Source organism: Elephantulus edwardii, unplaced genomic scaffold (assembly GCF_000299155.1).
Source record: "Elephantulus edwardii isolate Elephantulus edwardi_28Jun2011 unplaced genomic scaffold, EleEdw1.0 scaffold00155, whole genome shotgun sequence".
NCBI classification, from domain to species: Eukaryota; Metazoa; Chordata; class Mammalia; order Macroscelidea; family Macroscelididae; genus Elephantulus; species Elephantulus edwardii.
The window spans coordinates 3,034,513-3,051,860 of record NW_006399905.1 but is presented as its reverse complement, the minus strand read 5'-3'; the positions used below and the strand labels follow the sequence as shown (position 1 = coordinate 3,051,860).

General features: G+C 40.4%; 1 protein-coding gene across 1 annotated transcript in view; it reads right to left on the bottom strand.

The window, feature by feature from the left end:
* Positions 1-1,338, bottom strand: part of CHST9 (carbohydrate (N-acetylgalactosamine 4-0) sulfotransferase 9) — a 365,249-nt gene extending 363,911 nt beyond the window's left edge. The window contains exon 1 of the mRNA XM_006895030.1: positions 1,218-1,338. Within this exon, the coding sequence (XP_006895092.1) occupies positions 1,218-1,338 (121 nt within the window). The remainder of the gene's footprint in view (positions 1-1,217) is intronic.
* Positions 1,339-17,348: the final 16,010 nt, after the last annotated feature.

Here is a 17,348-nt window from a genome sequence, read left to right as displayed (position 1 = left end):
TAAAATATAATTATAGAAAAAAAAGAAAGAAAAAAAAAAGAACCAACTATATTTGACGTAATTTTCCATCAAGTCAGAACCAACTTCTAGCTGACCTTCTAGTGGATATTATGCCTTGGAAATATTGCCCATCTTTCTCTCACAGAGTATCTGGTGGATTGGAACTATGTGCCTTTGGGTTGGGAACACAGTTCCTTACTGTTAAGTTACCAGAATCCACCAATTGTTCTGCAGGAGAAAAGTGGGCACTCTCCAACTTTGTAATTCAGTGCTCTGAAAACTCAGTGGAGGGTCAGCTACGAGTTGTTCAACTCTACAGTACACAACAATAATCACCTAAGTAAGGTGAAAAGAGCGATATTTGCGCAAGGACAAATCCTCGAAAGGTAGGATTGGAGGATTAATGGAATGAGAATTACAGGAAGTAGGAAAAGTATGATTAATTTGTATTCTAATTAATGCCATCATACAAAATGTGTCTGGATGGTGGAATCAAAAGTCATTCTGCTTTGTAAACTATTTTCAAATAAAAAGAAACTCACGAATTTAAAAATCTCTGGAGCATAGTTTCACTTTGACGTCTATCCATAAATTGGAAAGCACACAATGGCAGCTGCTTTGGAGTTCTAGAGTAAACAAGTAAAAGAATTTCCACACCAGTTTTGAGTGTCAAAACAAAAGTAGGGAGACATTCAAAGAGAGAAGTTTTTTTTTGATTTGTACCCAGTGTTTGCTATAGTTATCAGAGGTAGAAAAGGCAATAAGTAGGAAAATTCTCTACCAATAGTCCTTGGTGTGCTAATGATTATTTAATTGTTGCTATTTCCCCAATCAGGAGTGTTTAGTGCTGATCCATGCCGACCAAACAAATATCCATAGTGTACAATGCCTTTTAGGAGCTGAGTGTTTTAGTCAGCATCTTACGTTGTTTTCGGACAGAAAGGCTGTAACTCTCTAAGGATCTGTAAACATCATCAGAGTCAAGTCAAAACCAACTCTCCAGTGGGTTTTCAGAGGCTGTAAACCACACAGGGGTAGACTGTCCATCTTTCTCCATGGAGTAGCTGACGGAGCTGAACCACGTGCCTTTGGTCAGCGCAGCTCCTTACCACGAGGCCACCAAAGCTCTCTTGTAAACATCAGAGTTAATGAAGTTGAGGATTATTGTCATTATTATTATTGTAAATTAAATGGGAAGAAAGTAATGCTTACAGTACCTGTATGTTGTTCTTCAATCCAAACTTGCAAGTACATGAAGAGGAGCAGTCCTGCAACTCCAAATATCAGCACAGACAGGAAGACTTGTTTGGGGTTCATGACCATTTCAGATTGCTGCATCTCTTCCCATTTCTGAAGATCACATGATTTGTTTTCTTAAAAAATTTCAGTCTTTTTCTGCTCTCTTAAGCACATACTCCATGAAGTCACCTACAACGAAAACCAAAACCCAAATACAGTGTTATTTGGGAATTATATTTACAATGACATCTGGAAACTCTATAAACCTTGCTCAGGTCTTTTCGTTCATAGGGTCGCTATGAGTCATCTATGACTCGACGGCACTTAACAACAATGACGACATAGAGAGAGTTTTGTTGGCCTAGTGGGACAGAAAGTTATGGTACCTAGCCCAAGGTGGGTGATTTTAATCTGCAGCCCTCAGACCTGGTTTAAGTTGTTTTTTGTCAAACACTCATCTAAGTGGTATAGCACTGGTCTGTGTATTGCTGTACAGAGGTAACTCGTGGTTGCTGTGACGCTAAACACTATGACACCGATGTACCAAATGTGATAATGGTTACCCATGGGGGACAGTGTCTGGTAGAACTTCCCGATTAAAACAAGTTTGGAAGCAGGAGCGGCATCCACTTCCGAAATGGCTTGCCTCCGGAAACTCTATGAACAGCGTTCAGGTCTTTCATTCATAGGGTCGCTATGAGTCGTCTACAACTCGAAAGCACCTAACAACAACCACAACAACATATTTATAATATTGAAGAACTTAAACTGTAAGATAATGCAGACAGGAAGATGGTAGATAATGTTCCTAGAGTGTCTCTCTTTCACTGTATTCTTTTACTTACTGAAAAATGAAAACTGTACTCATTATTATCAAGCTGATTCCAACTCATAGTGGTTGTCCATTGGGCTTCCAAGCCTATAAATTGTAACAGGAGATTTTCCATCTTTCTGCTGAGATGTCTGGTGGATTCAAACTACCAACGACTTGAGCCCTTTTTGAATAGCATCACAACACACCACATAGTACACCACCTTTTATATAAGGGGTCTATCAAGGAGCCTTGCTGTTGTTATGTGCCATAGAGTCATCTGCCTCTGAAAATCCACTAGAAGGTCAGCTATGGCTTGGTTCCAATTCGACATTCCACCACCATAACAACAATAAAATTAATTTGTTAAAAGATGCGCTGCATTGGAAAATCGCTGTTAATATCAATCTAAAATACTAAAGAACAATGATGGCAACTCAAAGACTAAGGTGCACCTGATCCAAGTAGTTGTCTTTTCAGTTACTTTCTAGACATCTGAAAGTTTGACAATAAATAAAGGTGACAGAATAAGAATTGATGCCTTGGAATTGTGGTGTTAAGAGTGTTAAATATCCCACAGATTGCCAAAAGAACAAATAAGTTTATCTTGAAGGAAATGCGAACTTGGAGACATGGATGATGAAACTTTTTCTCACATACTTGTGGTATGTTGTAAGAAGGGGCCAGTGCTGGAAAAAGACATCATGCTGGGAAAGGTGGAGAGTCAAAAAGACAGGAGAGCTCCACCCCCAATAAGACAGACTGACACAGTGACTGTGACAGGGGGTTCGCGTGTATTAGAGATGGTGAGGACGGGCAGGGTTCAGATGTGTTGTCCGTGGGGTCACTACAAGTCTGATGGCACCTAGTGACAACAACAACACTGAGTGGTAAGCATAACCTCGATGTTGGGTTGGGGTTTTTGTTTTTCCAAGTTACACTTTGGGACATCTAATGAAAATGTAAAATTTCATCTCAGAAAATCATGAACATGTAAACATTTTGCATAAAATGCCAGCATGTTCAAACACACAGAACTGCAGGGTAGGACTTGGCTCCGCAGTGTGAGCAGCCCAGCCAATGAGGCCAAGGTTATGACTGCAGAGAATGCTGGCAGGGACCCTGCCCACATACCACATCTGTTCTGAGTGACCTGAATTAGTGCTTCCTCAGTGTGAGGACAGTACATCCACTGCTGTGCCTGAAAATTATCTTTTCCCCTCCACCAATATGTTTCAAACAGTTCTGAGGAAATATTGATTTGGCCTTTTCCAGAAGTGTTTGATAAGGTGCCAGTAAAAATTAAAAGTTGCTGTGGTAAATTGCTAGCCTGGGTAAAGGATAATATTGAGCTTTTCCTGCAGAACCAATTTTGCACGTACTTTGGGCTTCAAAGGTCATCTAAGAGGGCAGAAGTGGAAATAATGTATGAAAGTGATTAAAGCAGCCACTGGATGAAACCAAATGCTCAAGAAGTTAAATGTTATCATACAGAACAAAAATGTACAGTATATTATATTTTTCCCCTTCTATATCTTTTACTTAATCGTGCTTATGTGAAACCTATTCTTAGACCAGGAGACAGTCATGAGAACTGGGCAAGAGAACATTGTATGATTCAAAATTGGGAAGGTTGTATGCCAGGGCTGTGTCCTATCTCCATACCTTTTCAATCTATATGCAGAACAGCTTATCTGGGAGGCTGGGCTGTATGAGGAGAAGTGTGACATCAGGATTGGAGATCATTGACATCAGTAATCTACATTATGTAGGTTACACAATGCTGCTTGCTGAAACTGAGGAGGATCTGAAGCACTTGCTGCAGAAGGTCAAGGACTGCAGCTTTCAATATGGATTGAGGCTCAATATCAAGAAAACAAAGATTCTCACCACTGGACCGACTGGCAGCATCATGATGGATGGTGAAGAGACTGAGATTGTAAACAGTTTTACTTTGCTTCTTTCCACCAAAACTGTTGTCACTAGCAGCCAGGAAATTAAAAGACATATTGCACTGGGAACGTATGATCTCAGATACCTCTCGAAAGTACTGAAGAGCGATGATGTCAGTCTAGAGACTAAGGTGTGCCTGTTACAGGCCATGGTCTTTGCAACCACTTGCTATGCATCAGAGAGCTGGACAATGACTAGGGATGATAGTAAGATAATTGATGCCCTTGAGCTGTGGTGTTGGAGAAGAGTATTGACTATACCATGGACTGCTAAGAAAACAAGCAGGTTCATCCTCGAGAGGGTGAAGCCAAGCTGCTCCTTGGAGGCAAGGATTCTGAAGCTTTGTCTGACATACTTTGGATGTCTTGCAAGGAGGGACCAGTCCTTGGAGAAGGATGTCATGCTTGGGAGGGTGGAGAGACAGCTCAGGAGAGGAAGATGCTCGATGAGATGGACTGACTTGGTGACTGAGGTAATGGGAGTAAGTGTGTCAGAGACAATAAGATTAGCACAGGATAGAGTAGGGTTTAGGGCTGTTGTACATAGAGTTGCTATGAGTTGCAGGCGACTCAACAGCACATAGCATATCTTCTACTTATTACATAACAACAACTTATCTTTTACTTAATACACAAAATAAGCTAGAAGGGCAGTGGTTTTTAAAACCTACCTCGAAGCATATTCTCAAAATCCATGTTTCTTAGTCCCTTTAGAAAAGGACAAGGGCTACAATTTCAGGGGTATTTTTCTGTATACGTTGTCAGTTTGGGTAGCATTTTGAAAGTTTTTAAATAAGTCAAAGAACTGGCTAAAAGTATGATCCTCATGCCTATTATAGAGAGTCCCTGGCTGTCACAAACTGCCATTCACTTGGTTACCAACTAAAAGATTGGTGGTTCAAAACTACATGATGTCCACAGTACAGGCTGTTCTTACATGGGGCTCATCCCTGAGGCTGCAGAACTAAGAATTCCCAGGGTCCATTAGATGGACGCACCTCTGTTGCCACATACTGTGTTCTGGTGCAGATTTTAATGCATATTTTTACATGCACATGTTGGCACCAACGGCAAGTTCTGTGCCAGGTTTTATACACATATCCATGATATATGTAACCATAATATGTGTTACATCTACTGATCCAGTGAAGGTTTTTCTTTAGACTTAAAAGAAAAAGAAAGAAAACTTCATAACAGTACTTCCAGTTCTGAAGAACGAAGCCCTGTCAATATACTTTTGAAAGGTCATGGTCATTAAAAACATAAAGCTATTCTATCTACAAGTAGCATTTCTATATACTCTGACATGCATATGGTTTATCATGCAACAGAATGGAAACAACAATTGGTTTGGTTTCTCGTTTATTTTGGGCTGATAATTGGCCTTCAGATAAAATACAATAAAAGCAATACTGAGTTTCTAAACACATACAGCAAAGAACAGCTCCCAAGGGAGATTTGCTTTGTGAGATGTTCCAAAATTGACTCCCTCAAGGAAAAAGTGACGACGAGAAAGGAACCAGCTTTCTCTTTTCTTGATGCTGCCATTAAACAAACAAACAAAAAAAAAAAACCAGACTGTATTCCTGGGTACAGAAGACTCAGAGAAGAGGAAACCGGTTAAACAAAATCTACTCCTAACAAAGAAATAGCTGTTTACAAGAAGAAAGAGATTTGACAATCTGTCCACATAATTAAAACTCGTCTCAGAAGAGAGAGGATAGAAGAAAACTCATAAATCCAAATAGAAATACAAAGCTGTGGGAATGGTGGGTATGAACACCAAAAAGACGTATTCCTGGAAGGGTCTACAGAGGAAAATTATTACCTGAGATGCTGGGGAAAGATTAAGAATGTGCCCTTCCTTTCTCCCGGAGTTGTTGCTATACTCTGACATATCCTCGTGGGTGAGAAGGCAGCAGAAAACCCATAATTGTTATTGTGGCAGATGTGAGTAGGACTGAGTGATTAAAGCCACAAGGCAGAAAGGCAATCTGGTGTAAAACGGAGAGATACGTTTGATTTTCTCCCATCTCAGTCCATTAACCCAAAGTTGGCGTTAGGAAATGGCTCTCATTAAACAAAGGTGAGGCACAAGGCGCAGCGGTATGGCTTTGGGCAAACCTGAAGGTCAGCACTGATGGGAAAATATACCTCTTTGGAGATCATATATCCTCCTCCCAGCCTGCGGAAAAAGTGCAGACTACTGAAGATTGAAATTACTTGGAATAACGTTCTTTTATGTACATGTGTAATACACCATTTCCATGGTCAAAAGCTCCTTGTATCGGAGACAACTCAAGTCCCCCTCCAACACATAAACATAGCACCATGAGCCCAAAGTATACACAGCACATGTCCCGCTGAAGTTACAACCTCAGTAACAAAATACAGGTAACTAGTGAATTTTGTGGCTGCACTTAACTAAACATTAGTCCTAATTTCCAGATGAAGAGAAATACAAATGTTCAAACATAGACAGATGTCATCTATATTTTTTTGTTTAAAAATATTCTTATGCTTATTTGTGTAACAGAGCTCTGGTGGCCTAGAGACAAGAAGCTGTGCTGCAATTCTGAAGGCAGGCAGTTCGAGGCTACCAGTTGCTCTGCGGGAGAAGGTTGGGCAATGTCTTCCCATGAGATTAACGGCCTCTGAAAACCCGCCGGAGGGTCAGCTATAGGTTGGTTCTGACTAGATGGTCCACAGCAGCAACAACAACATATTTATTTATGTATTTTATCAGTTCACTCCGAACATCATTATGAAATTAAAAACAACTTATATTACTCTATTATCTCTTTTCTAACACTTCACAAATTATCCTCTTACAGAACCATAGCTACCAACAGAAGCATTTCTGAGTCTTAAACATACTGATAAATTGTCATCTAATGTCATCTCTGGATGGTACCGAGGGCTAATGTGCCTGACTGCTCACTGACATTGCCTGCAGGTTCAAGTCCACTCAGAGGCACCTCAGAAAATAGGCCTCGAGGTCTACATTTAAAGAATCTATTCCTGAAAACCCTAGGGTGCACAGATCCACTCTGACAGACATGGAGTCACCATGGAATCAACACTGCTGAACAGGAGAGGCAATGTGACTATGAGGGAACGTTTGGCATGTGTCATTGTTGTTAGGTACTGCTGAGTCAACTACAACTCACAGTGATCCCATGAACAACAGATCTGAATCTGCCCTGTTGTGTGCCTTCGTCCCCAGTCCTGATTTATTCCAGCCAAAGTTTCTGTTTCAGTGCATCTTGTTGAAGGTCTTGCTCTCTTTCACTGACCCCTCCACCTTACCGAGCATGATGTCTCTTTCCAAGGACCAGCCCCAAAGTACACTAGACAAAGTTTCATCATCCTTACCTCTAAGCACCACCCTGGCTGCACTATTTCTAAGACACATTGGCAAATTCTTATGATTTTCGTAAAGGAGTGGGGTATCTGAAGACAGACTTGATAGTACAGATTTGCTAGGACTTGAAGGACAGTCTCCCAGGTGCCCCTTTCACTTCACTCCCCTGGACCGGCTGCACTATTATCCATTTATTTTCTGATTTTCAGTCAGAACTCCTTCAATTCACTACTGATCTTCTCACAAAGACATTATTCTAGCAATTCCCACCCACAACACTTTACAATCATTTCTGAGAAACGGAGAAAGGGATGCTGTTTCTCCCTTCTAACGTGTGTTTAGAAGCACCTCGTTCAAGCTCCTGTGAAATGTTACTCCACCAAAACCATCCTTATCCTTTGTACCCAAGACTCCTATTCTGTATCCTCTCCAGCGACTGCTTTGCTTCTGATTATATATATATTTTTCCTTTTAAAACTATTATCTACCATTGACTAATTTTGGGAACTAACTGAAACACCAAAATAAAAATGCTATCACTTGGCCAGAAAGCCCCTAATTTTCCTCATCTGTTAAAATAGGACAATAATAAAATTTTCTCTACATGTACATTTCAAATTTAGGAAACATTCAGTGAGGCAGAAAATGTGATAAACTTTCAGAAAAGGATAAAAACAGTATTAAGTGACTAAGCCTTTTAATGATTAGATTTAAGAAGTTTAGGTTTTACTTGATAGGCGTTGTGGACAAATAAACAGTTAAAAAAGTACTGTTTCCATCAGGAATAATAAAGTTACATCTTACTCAGTCATCGTAAAGTGTATTGACACTCATACAACCGTAAATCTCTGCTGGATTACTTTTAATTGAATGAAGACTACACTTTTATTTACTATTTATTACTTTCGGCATCAAATAACAATTTAAACCCATTATCTTATTGAATTACTTTTAAAAGTCTCTAAGCATACTTACATATATTTTATCCAGTTCTCCAAATACAGGGTTTTTACAATTCTTTTTTTATTTTAAATTTGTTTCAGGCTTACTTACAAGTTACAACAACAGTACAGAGAAATTAGTAATCATAGTTCAAGCATCAAGATAAGGGCACTGACAGTAGTGTTATTGTTAGGTGCCATCAAGTGGCCTACAACTAATAGTGACCCTATGAATAACAGATCTGAGCCTCACCCTGTCCTGTACCATCCCCATCATCTCTGTCATGTTCAAGTCCATCGTGGTGGTTACTGTGCCAAGGACTGAAAGTTGATACAGTGTGCTGTCAGTTGTATACCATAGGGTTGGAACTGATCCTGAGCTGACCCTTCAGCTGGCTTTCAAAGGCGGTTAGTCACACAGGAGGGGCAGCCTTGAACAGCGTGCCTTCGGGATTGCAGTGCAGCTTCTTGTCTCTAGTCATTAAGTCAGAACTGACTCAGAGGTGACCACCCCCAAGTGGTTTTCAGGGATTGTAAATCGCACAGGAGGAAACTGCCCATCTGCCTCTGAAAACCTGCGGGAGGGTCTGTTACGACTCCACAGCAACAACAGAGAGGCACCACCTCTGGCTTAGCAGAACGACTCCCTATGGACTACACACGTGGATTATATGTTATTTTGTTGTTGTGAGGTGTTCTTGAGCTGACTACAGCTTGAAACGACTCTTTGAACATCACGCGGATTATATGTTATTTTGTTGTTGTGAGGTGTTCTTGAGCTGACTACAGCTTGAAACGACTCTATGAACATCAGATTTGGGCCTTGCCCTACCCTGTATTAGGATACAGCCCCAAAGAGCACTGTATCGTAATTGCTAGAAACTGTGAATGCACAGCAATGGAGAACTAAGGTGAAAGATGGGGAAAAGGTTATGAATTGGCAGCCCTTAAAATACGGGGGGGAAGGGAGGAGTGGTGGCTTTAGCAGCAAAGAAAGAATTAAGTTGTTGTGGTTGCGTTCCAGCAGCTGCTCTGCAGGAGAAACGTGGACACTTCCTTCTCCAGCGAATTACAGTGCCTTGAAAACCCACTTGAGGGTCAGCAATGAGCTGGATCAGAATGACTGTCCATAACAACAACAAAATAGGGAGATTCTTATGTATTATCTCGGTGGGCTTAACAAGTTCACAACTGTCTTTACAAAGGTAAGAGGAAGGCAGGAAGCAGTTCAAAGCCATGAGTTAAAGAAGGACCTGCCATTTTTTTGCTAACTTTTGAAGACAAATGAAGGGAACCTGCAGACAAGAATGCAGGTGGCCTCCCAAAGCTACCAAAACAGGGGACAGAGTCCTGCAGATGTCTTGATTTTAGCCAGTGTCAGATTTCTGACCTAGAGACATCTAAACTACAACCCTGCAATACCATTCAAGTACTAAATTTGAAATCATTTTTTAAAACAGCAAAGAAAACTAACAGTACAACACGATCATAAAGGAACATTTTCAAGGGAGACGGTGAGATTACTATGAATGGGTAGAATAATGGCGATCATTTAAACTATTTTTCACATGGTTTCTCAGGCATAGTGTTTCATGAGACTGTTCCTGTAATACTTCTGCTATTCAGTATGTTTTGTCACACAGAGCATAGAAACTTTGTCCTTACTAGACACTAATTTATAGGTGTTTCGTGACACAGCTTGTTGCTTTGATTTCCTCTATAATTTATTTAACAGGTACCTTCCACTTTTAGCAATGGCAATTAAAATTTAATTATAATTAACATTTTTAACAAGACAGAACTTTGCCCTTATATTCTTCGCTTTAGAGGAAAAAATTAAAACTCCATTTTTAACACACTACTGTTCAAGTGAAGTATTCTGGCAGCACAGTCCATAGAGGCCCAAGGCCCCAACTCAGAGGCCCAGCCCCTCTGGTGGTGTGCCCACCGGTGGCTCCCATATGAGTTACAGTTTTGGAAAGCTGCTGGAAGGTTAGCTATGAGTTAGCTGTGACACCAAAGAGGTTGAGTTTTGAGAATGCCAACTTAGAGTTGTTTTGTTTTTAAGCAACTCTAAATTAGCCTCAAAAACTGAAAGAGTCTGACACCCAAGGACTTTACTAACATTTCTAAGAGGAACAAATAAAAGCATTCAGAGATGAATGTTATTGGCTGCCTTCTTTTCTAAAGATTTGAAAATGTGAAATATGAGTAATACACTTGTTTAAGAACAATCACAGATTTTCTAGCACTTATTTACGCGCCAGTCAGGAATCCTCATTAACTAACACATCCTGAGAATAGTCTGGTCACATTAAGTAACAGATTGCATGTTGTTGTTGTTGTTGTGTACCACAGCTGACCCTCTATCTAGTTTTCAGAGGCAAGAATCGCACAGGAAGAGAATGCACAGTCAAATATATGTAATATTAAGAAACTATGGTGTCCTAGTGGCAAAGAAGCTGCACTGCAATCCTGAAAGCAAGCAGTTCAAATCCACCAGCCACTCCATGGGAGAAAGATGGGCAATCTCCTCCTGTTCAATTAACTGCCTCTGAAAATCTATCAGAGAGTCAGCTATGGGTTGGTTCCAATTCAGTAGTACACAGCACACAACAGCAAACCAATATAAAATAAAATTTAAAAATATATATATACTCTTAGTCCCTACTGTATCTCTTATGAAATTAGTCTTGAAGCAGTTTTTATGAGCACTAAAATTTGGCCATGATGACACAATAAAATAGCAATGTGGGCAGTCATTTCTAACATGATTTCAGCAGTTAATGGAAAAGGATTATGTTAGATAAGAGATAGTTAAGGATTCGATACAGGATTTAGCAAGTCAAGTATGAAGATATTTTCATTATTGCAGTTATTATAATTAATAAACCACTGAAGAAGATGAGTTGAGTGAAAAATATGGCTTACAGACCATGATTAGGATCAATCGTGAAGTAACCCATAGAAATGGGTAGATAACCTGTTAACCTCAGTGCCTTCAAATCACGTCCAACTCACAGTCATCCTGCAGGACAGAGCAGACCTGCCCTCTAAGGGTTGGAGGCGGCTCGATGATGTTTCCAAGCTTTCTAGAAGAGAACCACACATCTTTCTCCCACAGAGTTTGGACGTCCAACATTTCAATTTGCAGCCAAGTGTAAGCTGTGTAACAAGTGAGTGCTGGATTGCCTGCCTCATGTTTTGTGCTTCTTACTATGGGGAGCCACTCAGTTTAAAAGATTCTGTCCTCACAACCTCTAGGGATCTGCCCTAAATGGTGTAACTCTAACGAGGTAATCTATGATCCTTATCAAAATAGTTGAATCAGGATGGCCAGCTATATCAGTTACTTGCAGCTGCTACACAAATTACCAGCAACTTGGCTTAAAACAAGAGAAATGTATTCTCTTACAGTTCAGGAGGTTAGACACTGTCCATGGGGTTGCCCTTCCAGGGGCCTAGAGGATAATGCCTCCTTGTCTCCTTCAAGCTTCTCAAAGCTCAAGATGTTTTTTGGCTTAACTCTTACCTTGGCCTGCATCTTTATATAGTCTTGTCTTCTCTGTAAAGAAGAAAAGGTGTGGAAGCTCTGGTGGTCAAGTGGCAAGAAGCTGCACTGCAATCCTAGAGGTATGTGGTTCAAATCCACCAGATGCTCTGCTGGAGAAAGAGGGGCAATCTCCTCCTGTACCAGTCAGATCTGATTTGATGGTACAGACACAAAAAATTAAAAAAAGAAGAAGAAAAGGTGTGTGCCTTCTCCTTTTCTGGCATTCCTAAGGGCACTCGTCTCAGGTTTAAGGACCATCAGGATAATCTCCACCACTTGCCAGTGAGCTTGTGGTACTGAGATGGCTTGCTCGGTACAGCGATGCTGGAAGTTATTACCACCTGTATTCCAAAGAGCAGCAGGGCCAACAAATGTGGACAGGTTTCAGTTGAGCTTCTAAACTAAGACAAACTTCCTTTGGAAGTAACTGGCCAGGAGTACGGTGTGACATGCCGGCCAATGAGTTCCCTCGAAGCCGCCTCCTCAAAGCAAGAGTCTTCCTTCGTGTGTGGCAAGACTCCAGATGAGGAGAAATGGGTGCAAATCTGTGTTAATAATAGGAACATGGAAGGAAATATGAACCTAGGAAAACAGCCAATTGTTAAAAGAAAATTAAATGCTTGAAGACTGATATTCGAGGCAGTGGTGAGCTAAAATAAACTGCCACTAGTGAATTCTAATCAGACAATAATGTGATCTGCTATGCTGGGCATGGCAAATTGAAGAGGAATGACACTGCATTTAACCTCAAGGAGAACATTTCAAGATCAACCAGGAAATACAATGCTGTCAGTAATAGAAATAATATCTAGATGCACACGAAGAGAATCTGTTACTATGACTATTACCTGAATTTACACACCAGCCAATAAAGCCAAAGAGGAAGAAAAAATAGAATATCTTTTTAAAATTTTTTTTATTTTATTAATTTTAATGAGCGTTTACAGAGATTTTGGATTTCCATTCATTCATTGTTGCACTTTTTTCCCTGCCCACACCCATCCCCCCCAAGTTCACTGTTCTCTCTGAAAAGTAAAAGAAAAATTCCTTCATGTTATACAATTCCCCTGCCCTCGAGTACACTCCACTATGCAACCTTCATTCTAGACTCTTGTCATAACCATAATATACAATCATATATCACTTTTAGACTGTTCTCTCCCTCATCTGTTTCAATGCAGAATAAGAATTTCTAACCAACTTTTCCATCCAACATGCAATCCTGTTACATTAATAAAAAATGATATTGGAATACAAAAGTTAGAAGCAAAGAAAGAGAAGGTCTTGGTGACAGAAATTATGTTGGAGATTACATGACAGGATTTTGGACAGCCATTAACTTATTCACTACAAATATCTTTTAAAACAACATACACAGTAACTGTATATGTGAACCTAACCAGATGAACTACACAGGATACAACTGACAGATCCGTGAAAAGCAAGATGGAGAGGCTCAATATCACCAGTTAGAAAAAGACCAAGAGTCAACCACAGAACGGCCCCGCCATTGCTCATCTGCAATCTCAAAGTGATGCAAAAGAAAATTAAAACCAGTGAACAAGGGACAAAAGGTGGCTGGAGCATTTCCTCTCTGAAGTTAGAGACTAAGGACAGATTTTGATGCACTAAACACGAACAACTGAAGACCAGAAAAGTTATGGTATGTATAATATCAAGGACATTATGTGTTAAAAAACACATGGTATGTATAATATCAAGGACATTATGTGTTAAAAAAGCAAAATATCATTATAAATACAAGGAAGAAAGGAATGAAAAGGGAGAGAAGAAGAAAAGATGGACGGAAAAGCAGAAGCTAGAAAAGTCTTTGAAACTTGCTGTAGAGCACACTGAAGCTAGAGTGAAAGGGGAAATGATGAAGAGAGCTGAACAGAAGACATTAAAGAGAGCTCAGGAGGCAAACAATGGCAACGAAATGTCCAAAGGTTTGGAATGAGAAACATAAAAGGGGAAAAACAAGCTTAGTTTTTTCCTCAATCTAAAAAAACTGAAGGGTAAATTTAAGCCTCAAGTTGCAATAGTAAAGGATATCCTGGCCAAAATATTAAAAGAGGAAGGCAGCATCAAGAGGAAAAGAATACAGTGTCAATGTACCAAAAGAGCAAGTTGACCAAGACATTGGCACTGACCAAGAGGTTCGTACAAAACCACGTGAGAGTGCACACCAGGAAAATATGTGTCCTACACCGTACTTATTTAATCTGCATGCTGAGCAAAAACTTCAAAAAGTTATATTAGTTGGAGAAAATATGGCATCCAGATGAGAGGAATATTCATAAGTAACCTATAATATGCAGATGGCATAACCGTTATAAGGTGAAAATTAACAATACTTAAAGCACTTTTTGATAACATTTAAAGACTAAAGCATATAGTATGACAATACTATATACTCAACATCAAGAAAGCAAAAATCTTCACACTCGAACCGATAAGTTGTTGTTGTTATGTGCCACGGAGTCACCTGGGACTCATAGCGACCCTGTGTACAGGAGCCCTAAATCCTACTCTATGCTGTCCCAATCTTATTGTCTCTGACATACCTACCGCCATTGCCCCAGTCACTGAATCAATCCATCTCATCAAAGGTCTTCCTCTCCTGCACTGTCCCTCTACCATCCCTAGCATGACATTCCTCTCCAAGGACTGGTCCCTCCTTGCAATATGTCCAAAGTATGTCAGAAGAAGCTTCAGAATCCTTGTATCCAAGGAGCAGCCTGGTTTCCCCCTCTCTAGGAGGAACCTGTTCATTTTCTTAGCAGTTCGTGGTATATTCAACACTCTTCTCAACACCACAGTTCAAAGGCATCGATTCTCCTTCTATCATCCCCAGTCATTGTCCAGCTCTCTGATGCCTAGCAAATGATTATAAAGACCATGACCTTAACAGGCACACCTTAGTCTCTAGACTTACATAGTTGCTCTTCAGTACTCTGGAGAGGTCTATGACAGCAGACTTTCCCAATGTAATATGTCTTTTAATTTCCTGGCTGCTGGTGCCAAGAGTGTTGACTGTGGAGCCAAGCAGACTAAAGTTGTTAACAATCTCAATCTCTTCACCATCCATCATGATGCTGTCAATGGGCCCAATGGTGAGAATCTTTGTTTTCTTGATGTTGAACTTCAATCCATTTTGAAGGCTACAGTCCTTGACCTTCTGCAACAAGTGCTTTAGGTCATCCTCACTTTCAGCAAACAAGGTTGTTTTATCTGCAGATTGTTGATAAGTCTTCCTGCAATCCTGATGCCACATTTCTCTTCAGGCTCCTAGATAATCTGTTATGCAAATAGGGTGGAAAATGTTCTGAAGATAGGACACATACCTGGTGTATACCCGTCCCAATTTTGAACCATGCAGTGTTCCCTTGCTCAGTTCTGACAACTGCCTCCTGGTCCAAGTATAGGTTTCACATAAGCACGATCAAGTATTCTGGGATTCCCATTCTTCTCAGAGTTAGCCACAGTTTGTTGTGGTTTACATGGTTTGCATAGTCAATGAAACACACTCCTCTGGTATTCTCTGCTTTCAGTTAAGATCCATTTAACATCAGCTACAATATTCCTAGTAACACGACCCCTTCTAAACCCAGCCTGCACTTCTGGCAGTTCTCTGTTGATGTGCTGTTCCAGGCATTTCTAGATAATCTTCAGCAGAATCTTGCTTGCATATAATATTAATGATATTGTATCATAATTTCCACACTCTGTTGGATTATCTTTCTTTGGAATGGGAACAAATCTCTTTCAGTCAGTTGGCCAGGTGGTTGTCCTCCAGATTTCTTGGCACAACTTAGTGAGCACATATAGGGCAGCAACTGTTCAACTGATAGGTACCATTATGATAAATGGAGAAAAGGCATACATTATAAAGATTTTATTTTTCATAGATCTATAACCAAAAGATATTGAAGCAACTGTTGAGAAGTCAAATGGTTCATTGTATTGTGCTAATATGCAGCAAAATACATATTGACACATATTGACACACCAAAGAGTAAGGATATCACTTTAAGGAATGAGTTCTACAAGACCCAAGCCATTTAAGATCCTCTAACAGTGGCCTAGTGGGTAAAGCGCTGTGCTGCAAACTCAAAAGCATGTGGTTCAAATCCACCGATACACAACCTTCTCTCGTCTGATATCGGGCCTACCAAAATCTTGTCTGATGTGCTGCCACTGCACTGGTTCCAACTCAAGGACAAGTAACAACAACAGATGCATATGAAAGGTGGGCAAATGAATAAAGAAGACCAAAGAAGAACTGATGCTTGTGAACTGCAGTGTTAGTGAAGAGTATTGACTATACTATGAGCTGCCAACAAATCAATGTGTCTTGATAGAAGTGCAGCCAGAATGCTCCTTAGTAACCTGGACGTCAATGTATTGATCTTACCTACTTGACAAAAGTTTTCAAGAGAGGTTAGTCCCAGGAGAAAAAAGCATGCTTGTTCAAGTTTGTTATTGTTGTTGCTGCTGATGTTTTGTGCTGTCAAGTTGAATACAACCCATAGCTACTCTATGAAAAACAGATCTGAACCTTCTTCTATTCTGTGCCATCCTTGTCATCTCTGACATACTCAAGTCCGCTGCAGCAGTCACTGTGCCGATCCATCTGGTCGAGGATTTTACTCTCTTTTGCTGCTCCTCTACCTGTCCAAACATGATGTCCCTCTCCAAGAAACATGCCCCAAGCATGGTCAATGAAGCTCTGCCATCTTTGCCTCCAAGGAGTACTCCAGCTGTGCTTTCTCCAGGACAGATCTATTTGTTCTTTTGGCAGTTCATGGACTAGTCAGTACTCTTCTCCAAAACCACAGTTCAAAGGCATCAGTTCTTCTTTCATCCTAACTCAGTGTCCAGTTCTCAGATGCAAAGGAAGTGCTTGAAAATACCATGGCCTGTTTCAGGTGCTCTATAGTCCTCAAACTGACATCGTTGCTCCTTTGTAATTCTGAAAGGTCCCAAAAGACAGGAGACTATCCCAATGCAATAGATCTCCTGACTGTTGCTGGTTTCAAGTAAGTTGGTTGTGGATCCAAGAAAGTTGAATTCACTGACAGTTTTAATCTTCTCTCCATCTGTCATGATGGTGGTGGCAATGATATTGACAACTTGTTCAATTTTTGTCATTGTTTTCTTGATGTTGAAATGTAATCCATAGTGAAAGCTGTAGTCTGTAATCTTTGATCTTCTTCAGCAAACACTTCAGTTCCTCCTCACTTTACGCAAGCAAGATTGTGTCATTTGCATAACCCAGGTTATTGATTAGTTCTCCTCCAGTCTTGTTTGTTGTTGTTATGTGCTGTTGAGTCTCCTGAGACCCATGGCAACCCTATGTACAGTAGCACTGGGCCCTGCCCTGTATCACGGTATGTCCTGAGCCTGTCTCACTAATTCTGACACACCAACCCTCAATGCCCCAGTTATTGCATCAATCGATCTCATCCAGGGTCCTCTTCTCCT